The 17,186-nt window shown below is 45.6% G+C and overlaps 1 protein-coding gene across 1 annotated transcript; it reads left to right on the plus strand.

Moving 5' to 3' along the window:
• Positions 1–8,436: 8,436 nt before the first annotated feature.
• On the plus strand, positions 8,437–16,083 carry UBQLNL (ubiquilin like). The gene is given in 4 exon segments (XM_023209620.2): positions 8,437–9,048; positions 9,579–9,743; positions 12,163–14,954; positions 14,957–16,083. Coding segments are annotated over 2 exon segments (1,608 nt in total). The 5' UTR covers positions 8,437–9,048; positions 9,579–9,743; positions 12,163–14,002; the 3' UTR covers positions 15,613–16,083.
• The last annotated feature ends 1,103 nt before the right edge of the window (positions 16,084–17,186 follow it).

The following is a 17,186-nucleotide window of genomic DNA, read 5'->3' on the forward strand; positions in this document are numbered from 1 at the left end:
AGACAATGGGGTTTTCTAAATATACAATCATGTCATCTGCAAACAGGGACAATTTGACTTCTTCTTTTCCTAACTGAATATCCTTTATTTCTTTCTCTTGCCTAATTGCCCTAGCCAGAACTTCCAAGACACTGTTTCTCTAGCTGTGCAGCTGCAAGGACACTAGGCAAATAAATTCAAGTCTTAAAACATGGTTTTCCTTGAAAACTAAGAAATGATGTAATGCATGTCTCGATTGAACAACTGTTTTTGGTTTTTGCCTCTGTAATATGCTTCCCCCTGCACAGATCTCCCCCCGCCCCACACAATGCTTAAAAGGTAACCAGACTCTTTGTTCAGGACTCCGTCTTTTTGGATGTTGATCTGACTGGGCCGGTGCACCTAAATAATAAAAAAAATCCTCCTCAACCCCTTGGTCTCTCTGATTCCTAAATTATCCCGCTGCATCAAGAGAGGAACAAGGCTCAGAATCTGGGAGAAGAAACAATCTCAGACTAGCATTCAGAAAATCTGGTTCCTAGCCCCAGATCTATGTAAACATTTCCTTTTTACACATGGGTTTCCTGATCCTAGAAAGAAGCACAAGATAGTGTAACATCTCTGCAGTAGCATCACCCCCAAAAAGATGCTCCAGAACTCTTAGCCACATCCAGCCCACAGCCAGGCCAGTGCATGGAAACTCAGGAAGAATAGAGATGCCACTTTACTTCTCCCTCTGCATGTCCTTTGCTAAACTCTCTACTTGCAGAAGAAGCTGAGCTGGTGTAGCCAGGATATGAGGCTAGGGGCTGGGAATACGAGAGAGAAAAACAAGCAGGTGGCAGATGAGAAGGGAGGGGCTAGTCCTTCCAAGAATAAGATACAGGGCGGGGGGGGGGGTGGGGGGGGGGGGGGGTAGGGGTGCAAAGGGGTCCTCAACTTCCTCTTCCTACCCTTTATGTAGCTTATGGGAGGAAACGGAAAGAGAAATGTTTGTTGTGGACATGGATGATCTGGGGGAGATGTCTTTGAAACTTGTCCAAGGGGAACTGTGCTAGTAAAGCCCATAACTTGAGTACAAGAATTTCTTGTGTTTCTTAAGTGTCTTCTTAAGGTATGTGTTGTGTGTGCCCTGTGGTTTTGGGAGAGACGTTCCTAGATCCTGAGAGAGTTGACACCCTTCTTGCATTGTAAACACTGGGCCTGCCTTGTGGTAAGTTGGGCCCTGGCAGGGTGTTCCCAGTGTCCAGAGAAGCCGTTAGGGCCCCACTGTGAGGGGGGCAGGGTCAAGCTCTGCAACTTGACAAAGCCTCATTCTTCAGAAGGAAGTTCTGGCTCCTAAGCCAATATGACTCCCATATGAGAAAGTGTGGTGTGCTTTTTTTTTTTTTTTTTTTTTCAAGATGGAGTCTTGCTCTGTCACCCAGGCTGGAGTGCAGTGGTGCGATCTTGGCTCACTGCAACCACCGCCTCCTGCGTTCAAGCGATTCTCCTGCCTCAGCCTCCTGAGTTGCTGGGATTACAGGTGCATGCCACCCCACCCGACTAATTTCTTGTGTGTGTATTTTTAGTAGAGAAGGGTTTCACCACGGTCAGGCTGGTCTCGAACTCCTGACCTCATGATCCGCCCGCCTTGGCCTCCCAAAGTGCTGAGATTACAGGCGTGAGCTGCTGCACCTGGCCTGGTCTGCTTTATTGCCTGTCTCTACTATGCAGGAGACAGGGTGTGGGGATGTGAGAGAAGCTCCAGGAGGCATTGCTGCCAAGGCGGCTGCATGGGAAGCTTGAGATCTCACACAGGACCAGACATTTTAGTCTCTGCTCACCTGCCCCAGGTTCCTCAGTCTCCAGGGCAGGTTAGGATATCAGATTCTATCTCTCACAAAGTTCCAGGAGACAACTCTGGTCCTCAAGTGGAGCATGGAAAGCCCACCCTACCTTAGAGCTTTCTTTCAGGCTATTTGTCCACTTAAATCCAGGTAAACAAAGTGTTTCCTTGCCTCCCCCTGTTACCACTTTCACTGGACCATCAGTTGCACTGTCACTGTGGTATCTAATCCCAGTCCCTTCCACTGCAGCCCAGCCCTGATTCTCTTCTATGTCCTTAGTGGACCTCAGATTTTCTCAGACTGAGTTCCATAGAACCCAACATATTTTTTATTTTCTTTTTTGACTTTTAAAATTCAGGGGTGCAAGTGTAAGTTTGTTACATAGGTAAACTTGTGTCATGGGGTTTTGTGGTACAGATTATTTCATCACCCAGGTATTAAGCCTAGTATCCATTAGTTATTTTTCCTGATCCCTCCCTCCTCCCACCCTCTACCCTCTAAAATGCCCCAGTGTGGGGAACTCAGCATATCTTCTCATGGAAAAAGGATGGAGGAAAGAAGAACCACAAAGTTGAGTCAAGGGATAATCATACTGGTTATAGAACAAATTAAGTTTCATCAACCAGATGCCTAGAGCTCTTGTGGACCAGAGTTGGAGAAAGAGGTGTCAGAAGCCATGAGCAGATGGAAAAATGTACCAGACAGACTGGGAGGAATGAAATGTTTTGGAAAGTTTGGGGTCTGAGCTTAAAAAGTGGCTTCTGGAAATGGATCATGAAACAGGAGCGTTGAGCATCTGTCAGTGAATGGAGTAGAAAATAGCCATTCTATTAATACGTTTCCTTCCTTCTGGCTTACATATTTCCTAGGGTGGAGGAAACACAGAGGCTGCACTGTAGTTGGAAAGATTCAGTGTAGAGAACACGAATTCCTTCCTCTGGCACAAGTGATTAGTAAAAACATACCCCAATGTCTGCTTGTGCCTGGGCTGATGAGGGGACATTATATCCAGAGGAGAGGGCTGTTAGAAGAATATGGCCTTTAGTCAGATGAATTTAGATTCAAATCCTAGCTCTTCTGTTCACCAGCTGTGTGACCTGGAGTAAGTTTATTAACCTCTCGGGAACAAAATTCTTTGATCTGTTGTATGGGAATGTAACCAAACACAATAGACTATTAGGGAATTCATAGTTCACTATATGCTGAATCCTCAGGAAAGTGCCTCACACAAAGAGGGGCGTTCAGCAAATGCTTTAGCATCCTAAGCCCTAGGCTCACCCCCACTCATCTAAAATCTCTGTACAATTGCTAGTTGCCTCTCACGGGCCCCATTTATATCCTGCAGGGACATAGCCAGATAAGTAGGAGATGGGGCTGGATCCTGCACTGCTGGCTTTCAATCAGAACTTGCTGATCTCTGGGTCTGGGTCCTTTGTCCTGCTGGGGATGCCAGGACTGGAGGCTCTGCATGCCTGGCTCTGTGCCTGTGTGCCTGCTCTATATGGCAGCTTTGGTAGGGAATGCCCTTCTACTGGGGCTGGTGGTTGCTGACAAGGCACTCTGGGCACCCATTACCAGCTGCTGTGGCTTCTGGTAGCTGCTGATTTGGTTCTAGCCACATCCACAATGCCCAAAGCTCTGACTGCACTTTGGGGCTTGTCCAGTGAGATCTCTTTTGGAGCTTGTTTGGCTCAACTCTTTGTTGCCCATGTGGCAATCACTGCCACATTACTGAGTCCTGAGTGCTGCTGGCCGTGACCGTAGACTGCCAGCCTTTGCTCTATGGGGCATTGCTGGCCCAGCATGTGGTAGGTCTAGTAGCTCTGGCTACCATGACCCGTGATGTCTGTGTCATGGTGCACCCTGTGATCCTGCTAGAGAAACTGCCTTACTGTGGGCAGTGGGCCCTGCCCCACACCTACTGTGAACGCATGGGTGTGTCTCGCCTGGCATGTGGAGATATGTGCCCCATCATCTGATATGGACTGGTCACCACACTGCTCTCCCCAGCCCTGGATGTAGGGCTCATAGGTGCTTCCTATGCCCTCATTCTCCATGCTGTCTGCTGTCTGCCATCTGCCATCCCATGGTACCTGCCACAAGGCTCTGAGTAACTGCGGGGCCCATGCTAGTGTCATTGGTCTCTTCTACACGTCTGCCCTCTTCTCCTTCCTTGCTCACTGTTTTAGGTCTCACACAATGCCCAGCCATATTCACATCCTACTGGCCAAACTCTACGCATTGGTGTCCCCAGCTCTCAATCCTGTGGTCTATGGAGTGCAGACTCAGCAGATCACTCAGAGGCTCAGGCACTTGCTTCAACTTTTCTGGGCAGGAGCAGTGAAGAAGGTTGGCCCTGAGAGGGCCTCCCCACAGGAATAAATGTGATCCCTATTTTCTTCAGCGTGTATACCCAGATGACCAAGTGATGCTACAGGACCTATCTGGGTAGAGCTCTGACCAAAACGTCTCCATTGTCTGTTGTCAGGTGGCCCCATGCTCACTCCAGCCCTATTTTATCACCCATTATGTAGGCGGAATACACTGAACTGACCTGTCTCTGTCCAGCTCTACAGTACCCAGTCTATTCCTGGTATTTCTAAGTCTGTATTGATCTCCATAGAGGGATTACACACATATAGAAATGGTTGGTCCCAGACTGTGACAGACTAGGCGGTCTAGGACACGTCCTGAGGACTAGGATCTTATCTTTTCTCCATCAGTTTATCCAGCCAAAACCAGATTAACGAAACATGTCTCTGAGTTGGGCCCCTTGTACAATGTCTGACACTAAGCAGGAACTCTGTTTGCTAAGGAGATGAAGACAGGAGGAGCTGGGGAAATGGCATTATGTGAATAAAATAGAACACAGCTCTGGAAATGGACATGGTTTCTGACCTGGGTGATTAATAACTAGAGCTTGGAAGACCTGTTGCTTTGGATGGGAAGAGTGTGCACAATACTGTAGCTTCCTCACTAAACTCTTTCCCTACATTACTCAGATACTAAGGCTACTCTTGTGTTTTCAACTTGTGCTAATGGCTGTTTGCAGATGGCAAAATATGGGGACAACTCCAGCAGCAGCTGTCATGCTTCATTCCCTATCTTCATGCTCTTTCATTTTTCCTTTCCTACATTCCTTCTTCCATAAGATGCCTTAGTTCTACTGTCACTCATCTGGATATTGATCCCAGACAGGTTTCCTGCTTCATGCAGCTTAGGTTTCCCGACCTATTCCTCTCTTGTCTTCCTAACCTGTGTGCTCCTCTGGACCCTATGGCTACAGCAAGGCCAGGCTAGAGAAGCTAATGAAGAATGGATCTCTGGCCTTGAGCATAGAGTGAGAGGGTGAGAATCTGTAAAGTAAGATAAGGATATGACCTCTCAGCAAGGATTGTCCAGCAAAGCTCTGGGCATGTCTTCCTGGAGTCATACATCCACACAGCTTCTCAAATCTTTTCCCAGAAGGGAAGTCACAGTTTCATATACCTTTCTCTACTAGGTATATACTAGGGCAATGATTCCAAAGGATGAGATGAGTAAGCAGAGGAACTTTATAGTAAGCAGCCATATAATCTAAAGTTAAGGGTCTGTGAAAAGTAAAGAAACAATAAAGGATAGAGGTAGTAGAGCTACAGAGTCAAAATTCCTCAATGGAAAAATGGGGCAACACACCCTTCATAGGAAATCTGACATTTTCCTAGGCACTTGGGTGAATGTGAGAGTCCCCATTGTCTGAGAAATACTCAAGAGAGATAGCAGAAGAAAAGAGAATAATTTTGGGTGGCTGGCACTAAGAGCACTGAGTTTTGTGACTCCTTGTCCAGGCCTCAGCAACTATACTCTTCCTTCTCTATAGGGATAACGGCAGTTCAGAGGCCAGGAGACGTGAGGCTCCACAGCATCCTGTGGCAGGTTAGGAAATATTGGGAGGGAGCTTTCTTGAGGGACAGACAGTAGAGGCAGCTGCCATTAAGACCAGAGGAAGTGGGGGAAGCATTTGAATAGTGGAATGGATGTAAAAGTTTACAGTACCTGGCATACTGCAGGAGGCAAACTCCCAGGGGTGAAGGAAGATATATAACAGAGCAGTTCAGTACAGTATTGCTGAAGCAATCCCCCCGGATATACACTTTGGCCCTCATCCAAGTGTACCCAGTCAAGTAAATGCTTCTGTTCTTGAGATTGAACAGGTAGGATTGCATTTCCTTCTTGAGTCTTCCCTTTCTCAAAGTTGAGGGAAATATCATAATCCTTCCTGCAAGGGGCCCATCCCAAGGCCCCCGCAGGATTTCTCAGGTTTGCCTTAATCTGTTTAGACAAGAGGGCCCGGCAGGGTGAAGGAAGATCTTAGCCTAGGGATGGATGCGGAAGACGCTGTTTGTCATAATAAACTCACTACCACCATGTTTAGAGGCACCAGTCTGTCTCAACCTTCTTCTCCACCTTTCCATACCCTCTTCACACCTCCTTCATCTTCTCGGCCCTTTCAAATGTCAAAATATATACCCCCTCCTACTGAAACTATTTACTTAGACTAGAAATAAAAGCCTAGGGGAGCCCGGAGTACTTACTGCACTCCTGTAGTTGATGCAAGATGCAGCCTGCTATAGCTCTTCTGACCACTCCACAGCTGCTGCCCCTCGTGCTCCCAGGAGAGTCTCAGGTACAGGCAGAGGGTGGAGGGATCACAGCAGCAGGTGGAGATTGTTTTGTGCTTTGGGCTGGCTTCCTTCACCACTCTGATTCTGTTCAAGAACTTCCAGGTTCTGGGAGAAAGTGAGGGTAGACAGAAATAGGGAGGAAGAAAAGAAAGATGGGACACCCTGCATGTTCTGATTTTCCCTTTGCTTGTATGTATGGGCATAGGGGGAGCGAGGAAAGACAAAGGTGAAAGCAATAGAGGAAGGAACTCTGGGCTGTATGCCCTGCTCAGTTATGAGGCCCTGTTTTCTGCAAAAATCTGCCACCTTCTTCCTGTGCTCAGCATGCAGGAACTCAGGGCGGCTATAAAAGGCTATGCAATCTTTATTTTATTATCCTTCAAAAGCTAAACTATTGGGCTGGAGTTGCAGGCTGAAGGCACAACCAGATTAAGCTATGGTGCCAAAGCCATAAAAGCTATGAGTGAGACATCTCAGAGAAGGACAGGGGCCACAGACATTTTAATTCAAAAAGATTTTGTTAGGAAACCTCAGTGGGTGTTGCATGCACATTTAAAAAATTGGGAAGGAGTCTTGGTTGAATCTAGTGCTGGTTTATCCAGCTCCAAAATGGGACTAAGGGATGGATTTAGAGAAATATAACTAATATAAAGACTCTTACTAGAGGCAGACCAAGCACTAAGTACTTCACAAGTATTCTATCATCTATCTATCTATCTATCTATCTATCTATCTATCTATCTATCATCTCTTTAGCTCTATCTATAATTCTTAAAACAATAAAATAAATTCCACACTTTGCCCCATTATACATATTAAGACAATGGGAGCACAGAGAAATTAAATAATTTGCCCAGTGTCCCAGAGTCAGGATTAGAACTCAGGAAATATGGCTATGGGATCACTGGGTTTGGGTTCTGAGTATGGAAGTGATATGATAGGCATATTCCGGGGGAGAAGAGACCAAATTATGCATCTCTCTAGAAACTTTCCCTCTCTCTCTATCTAGCTGAGGCAAGGGAGCTGCCTCCCAGCCTTACCCTTTTGTCCTGTGCTGCATACCCACCCCAACATAACTTGGATCTCTGCCACTTCCTTAGGTGTCAGAGCATAGGATCTAGAACATAGATGGGACCTGGGGGCAGCTTGAAGCATTGTCACTTATTAGTCATGTAACTTAGCAAGATATTTAGACTCTCAGAACCTCATGTTTTTCAACTATAAAATGTGGATTACAATTCACCCTCTGTTATGTCTTGTGAATGTTAAACATCCATCCAGAATGATGCATTATGGTATTGTTACTATTCCTTTGATGATTTGCAACTCTGTCCCTGCTGTCTTCAATACCAGGTAAAGTTGTAGGAATCTGCCAGATCTCTAGAATGGGGATTCTGTAGACAACTGAGGCTTCCTAAGCCTATCCCCTAACACATCTCTGCAGACCAGCTTTGCTCTCTCCCACAGGGCTTTGAAGAAAATTCAGCTTTCAACAATGTGAACTGCAGCCAGATCCAGCCAGTGCATGAGGTAGGGTGAGGTAGGCCCCACCAATAGGTTCTGGAAGGGACCTGCAGCTTCAATTCTGGGAAATCAAGGGAAGCATAACTCAATCCCCTAACAGACAGTCAAGAAGAAATCACTGTGCAGAGGCAATGCTTCTCTGGCACTCCAAAGTAGGCTCAGCCTCTTCTCCTGCTTCATGTTTGCAAACAGCCCAGGGTGACCCAACATGCTTCATTATGTTTAGTGTGCCTATGGCCATGCTTTGCAGCTGGTGAGAAGTATGTCAAGCTCTGTGGATGAAGGAGGCACATGCCATTGTGTGGTTCACCTACCCAACAACCCCATTCCCCTGGAGCAGCTGGAACAGCTACAAAGTACAGTTCAGGAGCTCATTTGCAAGTATGAGCAGAAGCTGTCTAGAGAGAGCACTTGATCGCTGGGGTGGGACTGGGGCTGGGAGTTATCCAAGCATAGTCTCCAAAAGACACAGCATTGAGATAAGTCTAACTTCCTGCTTAGATAATTCTAACTTCCTGCTTAGAAGTTCTAACTTCCTGCCTGGAAGTAGAAAATGTTTGAAGGAAGTGGCACAGCCTTCATCTTTGAGATGAATCTTTAGAATGAAGGGGAAATTCTGTACTATCCTTGGGATCTCCAGTGATAGTAACAGACAATAGAGAGACTTGTGTAGGGGGTGCCTCCCATAGTAATGGATGAATTAATGGGTATGGACCCACTGGAAGATGAAAATGGGGCAATTTTGGTCTGGGAGGATGCAACTGAATGGGAGGAGCCACAGGTGTTGACATTTGGGGCAACTTCCTGTTCATCCCCTGCATGCCCAGGTCAGTGAGTATGCACACACCATTGAAGATAAAGACAATGAGGTTCTGGAAATGAGTCACATGCCAGAGTCCTGGAATCCCAGTGCCCTTGCTTCTCCCTATGAGAACCCAGCCTTCAACCTGCTGCGCTTGGAACTGGAGGGAGCACAGGAGTTGGCGATTCAACTTAAGGCCATTGGAGGCATTATTGTGGCAGGGGACCTTCTCCACTGACTCCAGAGCCAGGTATATTGATGGATAAAAGAATACCTCTCCCTAGGCCGGGTGCAGTGACTCATGCCTGTAATTCCAGCCCTTTGGGAGGCTCATGCGGGCAGATCACCTGAGGTCAGGAGTTCGAGACCAGCCTGGCCAGCGTGGTGAAATCCCATCTCTACTAAAAATACAAAAATTAGCCAGTTGTGGTGGTGGGCACCTGTAATCCCAGCTATTTGGGAGGTTGAGGCAAGAGAATAGCTTGAACCCAGGAGATGGAGGTTGCAGTGAGCTGAGATTGCGCCACTGCACTGCAGCCTGGGTGACAGAGCAAGACTCTATCTCAAAAAAAAAAAAGAAAGAAAGAAAGAAAAAGAAAAAGAAAAAAAAAAAAATCCCTGCCTGTCACAGACTCCTGTTTTCTCTAACCTCACATATTGGACAAATTCTAATATTACTTCTTTCTGGGGAAGAAGACTCTGAGCTGAGGAATATGACAGCCAGAGTTCAGTTTTTAAGAACACTCTGCAACCCACTTCTCAGGCATCTCATTTCCATAGGTGACTAACGCCAGTGTCACACTCAAGCTTTTGGCTGACTCTTACCAGCGCAGCTTTGGTGCTCTCCAGCAGGAGGTGGATGTCCTTGAGAGTCAACTAAGTGAATGGGAGAGAGAAAAGGAGAAAGAACAGGCCTCCAGACACCTGGACCACCCCTCCCCCTGGGTGAGTGCACAGACTGAATTTCTCAAGGTCTTATCTCTTCAGAGACCAGGTTGGGAGTGCATGTTGGCTATGGTAAACTGAGGGGAGGGAAGAACAATTTTTTTGTTGTTGTTGTTTGAGATGGAATCTTGCTCTGTTGCCCAGGCTGGAATGCAGTGGCGCAATCTCAGCTCACTGCAACCTCCACCTCCTGGGTTCAAGCGATTCTCCCACCTCAGGCTCCCGAGTAGCTGGAATTACAAGCACGCACCACCAAGCTCAGCTAATTTTTAAATTTTTAGTAGAGACAGGGTATTGCCATGTTGGCCAAGCTGGTCTTGAACTCCTGACCTCAGGTGATCCGCCCGCCTTGGCCTCCCAAGGTGCTGGGATTACAGGCGTGAGCCACTGCACCCAGTCAAAGTACAAATCTTGATAGAGAATAAATCTTTCATTTCCTTGTTTTGTGTGTCACTGAAAAATGCAGACCAAGATTGATATATTCTCATTCATGGGCATATGTATACACAGACATATGAACACCCCATAATCAGATATACATAATAACCTATGTTTATGCAAAATCAACCTGCTGATATGCTTGTATATGCACTGAGGTGCATGGATACATACTCAAACCCACACATGGTTATTATACTTTCACACTCAGCCACCTGTGGGTTGTGTGCTTTAGACTTGGCTCATATATTGCCTGCTTTTCCCCCTAGCTTCTTGTGCCCATGGAGGCCTCCAGGAAGTTAGCAAACCCCTTGTGGTTCAGCTCAATTGGAGAGGCTTCTCATACAAGGCAGGTGCCTAGGGCCGAGACTTAGTACCCAATCCAGCCTCTTCCCTTTACTGGGTGGCCTTTACGCACAAATGGCAGGTGAGCCTTGAGTGAGTGACTTCTGTTCTGCAATCAGATTACTTCCAAATGTCCCCTACCTGTACCCAAACAGGTTTCTTTATAGCCCCAAGCCAACTTCTTCTCTCTATTTTAAGTATGCCCCAAAGCAAACCTGGCCTAGGCCTAACAGGTCACCTCCTAACACTTTTCTCATGAGACAAGCATGACCCAGACTGCCCTGAGCTTCCTTCACAAATCCACTGTCTAAAAATTTTAATCCCATAGTAACTCAAAGATGGTTCTACTTCTACTCTGATTCTATGTAAAGGACAAACTCTTCTATACCTGGGCCTCAAAATTCTAACTTCCTGCTTAGAAGTTCAGAGCATGTCTCTGGCCAAGCTTGAGACTTGGAATTAAGCCAATCTGTATTTGAGACTCAATACTGCCATTTAAGCTAAGTGACCTTGGGAAAATGAATTAACATCTCAGAGCTCTTCTTAGCCATATGTAAAATTGGGGTAACTATACATATATGAGAAGATCACATGAGATTACATAGAAAAGTATGTAAAACATAGGTGCTGATGTGTATTTATTAGATGAAAGAATGGCTAAAAGAGTCAATAAATAGATGAATAAGACCCTCAATACATTGTCAGCCTTGCCAGGGAGGTAGGCCCAACACACAGAATGTTAAAAGTCAGTGTGTGTGAAAATGTAATATAGACCCGTTGTGAGAAAGAGACATGAATATAGATTAAACCAGTCATTGAAGAGCCCCAGTTGAAGCTCAACTCAGAAAGATTAATGTTACTGAAAATTAGTGTTACTGAAAATAATGTTCCCCAATTTCTATGCTTATATAATGTATATATGTATAGGCTACACTTTGTAGCATATAACTCAAATATGCTACACTTTGCAGCATATAAAATATGTTTACATGCCTTGGAACCCTCTCAAAATCTATGGGTAATCAGGATTTACAGAACAATGTTAAGAGATAAGATTACTCATAACTCAGAGATAATTTCAGGAACTTTCCAATGTGACCTCATGAGAACAAATCTCCCTGAATCCAGCTCCAGAAATATGTCCTGTTACAGGACCCTTGCATCTTGAGGACAGGTGGAAGGCAGTGGAGTGTAGATACAGAAGAATCTCCATAAGGAAGAAAAAATAATAGCTACCATTTTTTGATTGCTCATTGGAACAAATGCTCTACTAATTGTTTTCTTTGCTTTATTTTGGACAGTACTAACAGTCAATAAAGTAGCTTGTTATTTTTGTTTACAGTTTTTACTTATAAGCTGTGTGACCTTGAGCAAATGACTCAACATTTCTAAGACCTAGTCTCTTCATCTGTAAGGATAAAACCTACTGTACAGTGCTGTTATTATAATTAAATAAGATTATGCATATATAGTGTCTAATAGGCACTGTAGCTATTGGTGTTTTATTATTACTGTTACTTTTAAAAATAATTGTTTAGTTTGTCATGGTTGAGTAAGTAAAAGATGAACTAAAGTCAATTGTTTGATAGCAAAGCCCCTGCTCTTGATTAGCAAACTGATCTGCCCATTTTTATAGCCCTTTGTTACCTTAGTTATTGCGGTCACCCAATAATTCCAAATGCAGGGCTTGGCCTAGGTACTTTGACTACTATTGGCTGTACAAATCCTATAATGATCTTGTGCTGCTGAAAAACTATGGACAGAGGAAGACGGGCTATGGTGATGGCAGTGAAAACGTTGTGTATAAGAACTTTATGTACTTTAACTACTATGGCACAAGCAACACGACCAAGATGGACCTTTCCTCCAACACCCTGGTGCTGCGGCATCCGCTGCCTGGTGCCACCTATAACAACCACTTTTCCTGTGCTGGTGTGCCTTGGAAGGAGTTAGATTTTGTTGGTGATGAGAAGGGGCTGTGGGTTCTTTATGCCACTGAGGACAGCAAGGGCAACCTGGTTGTGAGTCGTCTCAACACTAGCACCCTAGAAGTGGAGAAAACCTGGTGCACTAGCAGTACAAGCCAGCCCTGTCAGGGGCCTTCATGGTCTGTGGGGTGCTCTATGCCTTACGCTCACTGAGCACCCACCAAAAGGAGATCTTCTATGCTTTTGACACCACCACTGGGCAGGAGCGTCGCCTTAGCATCCTGTTGGACAAGATGCTGGAAAAGCTGCAGGGCATCAACTGCTGCCCCTCAGACCACAAGCTCTATGTCTTCAATGTTGGTTACCTGATAAATTATGACCTCACCTTCCCGAAGAGAAAGCTACCAAGACCACCCACCAAGAGGCCCTCTGGGGTTCATGCTCCACCAAAACCTGTCAAACCTAACAAGGCTTCCAGACCCTGAGACCCCAGGGCTGGGCAGAGCATTAGTAGAAGTGTGCCCTCTTCCTTACCTCCAGGAGAACCACATCCCAAAGTGGTCATTTGTCCTAATGATTGGAAGACTTTGATTATGTCTAGTGAGTCCTTTATGTAATTAATATCTCAATCAGCATATTAAGGTTCCCTTTAATAATGGTCTAGGTGGATTTGATAGGGAAAAAGTAAATTAGCTAAGAAAATGGTACCCTCTCTTTCTGATGCTTTGGCATCTCATATTCCTTTTGGAGAATCACAAATCCACCTTCTGGAACTCAAGAGTTCTGTGATCTAGAATTGTCAGTTTCAGGTTGGGAACATCTGATTCCAGTGCAGAAGCTGCAGGGCAGCTGGTCATTAGAGTAGGATATGAAAGTTCCCTTTCTTATCTCTACCTTCCCGTGAGGTCCCTGGGGAGAAAACATATATATGTATATATATACACACATATATAAAGGTATATATGTGTGTATATATATAAAGGTATATACTGCGTGTATACATACACACAGTATCACACAGAAACACACGTCCCACATTTAAAAATATGGTTTTTATTTACTTTTTTGTTTTCTTACTAGTTCCATCCAGAGAACTTTGTCCCTGTTTTCTGGAAAATTGTTTCATTTTATTTTAGAGACCTGGACCCTGAAATATGTCCTGCTTCCCCAGCTGGCCCAGGGTGACTGCGAGGATAGACTTGACATCACAATATCCCTTTTCTGAGGATTCATGCCCTTGGTGGGTGGGGTAGGAGGAGGGGTAAGCCTAGGAGAAGTCATCACCACTTTGTCCACCGTGGGTGAAGTATGAATCAGTAGCCATGCCAGGCCTCAGCTGGGCCACATCTGGAGAACTGGGGTGAGGGCACAACATCGCAAAATACCTGGCCCTAGCCTGGTCACTCACCCCTTTTTGGGCAACAAGGAAACTATCCTGTGCCGTGAGAACATAATACCTGAGACAAAGGCCAGCAGAAACATTTGCCTGCCCCTACCCTTTCTGCCCCAGCTTCCACCTGCTCCCCATCTGCCTGCCCACTAAAGCCCATGTCGCATGCCATCTCTCGAACATCCAGGATGTCCCAGAGTGGATGTCCTTCAGGTCTTTCGGCAGACAAAAATATCTCTTCAAGTGCCACTCAAGTGATAGTGAAGACTGCAGGCAACCAGAAAGACTTTATGGTAGCTGATGACATCTTGGTGAGGCAGTTCAAGGAGATGCTATTGGCTCACTTCCAATGCCAAATGGACCAACTAGTGCTGGTCTTCATGGGCCGCCTTCTCAAAGACCATGATACACTGAGCCAGAGGGGCATCATGGATGGCCACACCATCTACCTGGTCATCAAGTCCAAGCATGGCTCCAGATCTCTAGCCCATTCCTTCCAGGATCTGCCAACGAATGATCCGTGCCACTGGGACAGAAACACCAAAGGAAACAGCAGCGGGGTGCACCAACCAACTGGTATGAATCAAGCTCCAGTAGAATTGGCCCACTTTGTGGGGCCTGATGCACCCAAAGTGCATACCCAGAACTTGGAAGTGAGCGATCCAGAGCACAAAGCACAGATGCTGGAGAATCCTAGCATCCAGCGGCTTCTGTCCAACATGGAGTTCATGCGACAGTTCATCTCAGAACATTTAGACACTCAACAATTGATGCAGCAGAACCCAGAGGTTTCCCACCTTCTTGACAATTCTGAGATCCTATGGCAGACTCTGGAGCTGGCTAGGAACCTTGCTATGATCCAAGAGATAATGCAGATCCAGCAACCTTCACAAAACCTTGAGTATCCACTGAACCCACAGCCGTATCTGGGCTTAGAGACAATGCCAGGTGGGAATAATGCCCTGGGTCAGAACTGTGCTGACATTAATGATCAAATGCTGAACAGTATGCAAGATCGTTTTGGAGGAAACCCTTTCACAGCTCTCCTGGCCGGACAAGTCCAGTCTTCACCTCCACCTTCACCGCCATCCCAGGAACGACAAGACCAGCTCCACAGCATCCTGCAACCCGAGTCATCTATAATAGCTCTGGTGGTTTATCTTCAAACACCTCAGCCAGTGACACCCCTAACAAGGTCCACACTTCCAAGGCCAACAGTGCTATGATCTCCACCAAGGGCCAGAGCCATGTCTGTGCCACTCGGCAGCCAGCTGGGATACCAGCCTTACCTAGCATAGAGCTTACCCAGCAGCTTCAAGAAGAATACAAGGATGCCACTGTTTCTCTAAGTAGCTCTAGACAGATATTAGAGGGTGATCTCCAGCTGTCAGATGAACAGACCAGCTCCCAGATCACAGGAGGCATGATGCAGTCGCTTATGAACACCCCCTACCTGGCAGCTCAGATTATGTTGTTCATGAGTATGCCTCAGCTGAGTGAACAGTGGAGGCAGCAGCTGCCCACATTCCTGCAGCCGACACAGATTTCTGATCTGCTTATTGCTTTAGCCAGCCCTAAAGCATTCCAAGCAATATTGCAGATTGAGCAGGGCCTCCAGCTGCTGGCCACAGAGGCTCCTGTTCTTCTGCCTTGGGTTGTACCTTACCTATGGGGCCTGGGTTGGCTTTCTGCCCCCAGCTGCAGCTATCCTGACACAGTGCCCTGTTCCTGGAATGTTTCAGATATACCTGAGCCTAAGGGACCTTAGTGCTGCCATGAACCTGGAACAGTCCTGCAGAGGTTACAATCCCCAGATGGGGACCCTTCCCACCCTCTGCAAGCTCCTGAGATTCATTTTAGCAAACAGATGGAATCTCTCCAGGCCCTGGAAGCTGGGAACCACCATGCCAATCTACAGGCACTCATTGCTACTGAAGGGGACACCAATGCTGCTACCCGCAAGCTCAAGGGATCCCAGAGATTCTAACCACCATGCCTACTTCTTTGCTTGCTACCTGCCTGCTGACCCGCCTGACCATCTCATTTGCCTTTTCCACCTCTCCTGATGCTTCCAGCCAAGAGAAGTCCTGGAATAGGAGTTATCAACCAGTGTGTCTTGTACTGAATAATAGATCACTGGCCATGGCTGGAACATCCGTCAATAAAATGGCTACACTCACTTGCCCTGATCTGAGATTTGGCTTTACTTCTTTTGCCAAAAAAAAAAGAAAGAAAAAAATAACTGTGATATTTTTGTCTCACCTACTATACATACATTAACACATAAACCACATGCACGTATTAATATAGAGGTGACAATAATGTTTTTATCTCTAAAACATGAGCATTTTGAGTGTGGTATATGAAACTTGAGCATAGTATATGAAACTGATTAACTGATTATTTTGAGCATGTCACCTCAGACTGGTGTGTGTATGTACACAAGCTCACATAGTAAAAAATTCACATATAGAGGCATATAGAGTCCACATACAAGTACACACAGCCAGGTACAAACACAAATGCAAATACCTAGAGACACATAAACAGACCCATATGTAGGGAAAACAATCATAACATGCTCAAACAGAAAGGGAAACATTTTACATAGATAGGCCTAGATATTTAGTCATAAAGACTGTCTGAATTTCTCAAACCCAAATTGTTCAAGTTTGAAAGTGGAACAGAAATAATATGTGGGCCAGACTAAGGTGAATTCACATATCAACCAAGTCCGGATGAAGAGTTATCATCATTGGAGCCTCTTACTCATTGACATTACCACCATTATAAGACGGTGATGGGCTGTCACTACTTTCTCATTAGCACACAGAGATGCAGCTGCTGCCATCTCCACTGTATATCTCAGTCACCACAAATCCAGTCCTCCATGGGGCACAGCACCTTCCAAGAAAATCATCTCCTTCGGTATATCTTATGTTTGTAGTTTACATTTTCCGTGGTTGCCCCACTTTTTTCTCTTTCTGCCTCACCTGGAGTATCCCAGCATGGCAGGATATGCAATTACTTGTGTTTTAATTATTCCATGATTAAATAATTTAATACACTCTTACCAGAATAATTCAGTGTTGTTTTAGGCATTGAAAAAATAGCAGTGAAAAAAATAAAGATCCTTTATTTATTGACTTTACTGTCTTTTGTGGAGATACAAGTTATGTTAGGTGGTAAGCGCTGTGAAGAAAAATGAATCAGAACAAGATATTCTACCTAGGGTGATCAGAGAAGGACTCTCTGAAAAGGTGACATTTCAGCAGAAATCAGAAGTAACTAGGAGAACTGAACATGCAATTCACTGGGAGAAGGATGATCCATGAGCTATCT

Source organism: Piliocolobus tephrosceles, chromosome 13 (genome assembly GCF_002776525.5).
Source record: "Piliocolobus tephrosceles isolate RC106 chromosome 13, ASM277652v3, whole genome shotgun sequence".
In the NCBI taxonomy this organism is placed as follows: domain Eukaryota; kingdom Metazoa; phylum Chordata; class Mammalia; order Primates; family Cercopithecidae; genus Piliocolobus; species Piliocolobus tephrosceles.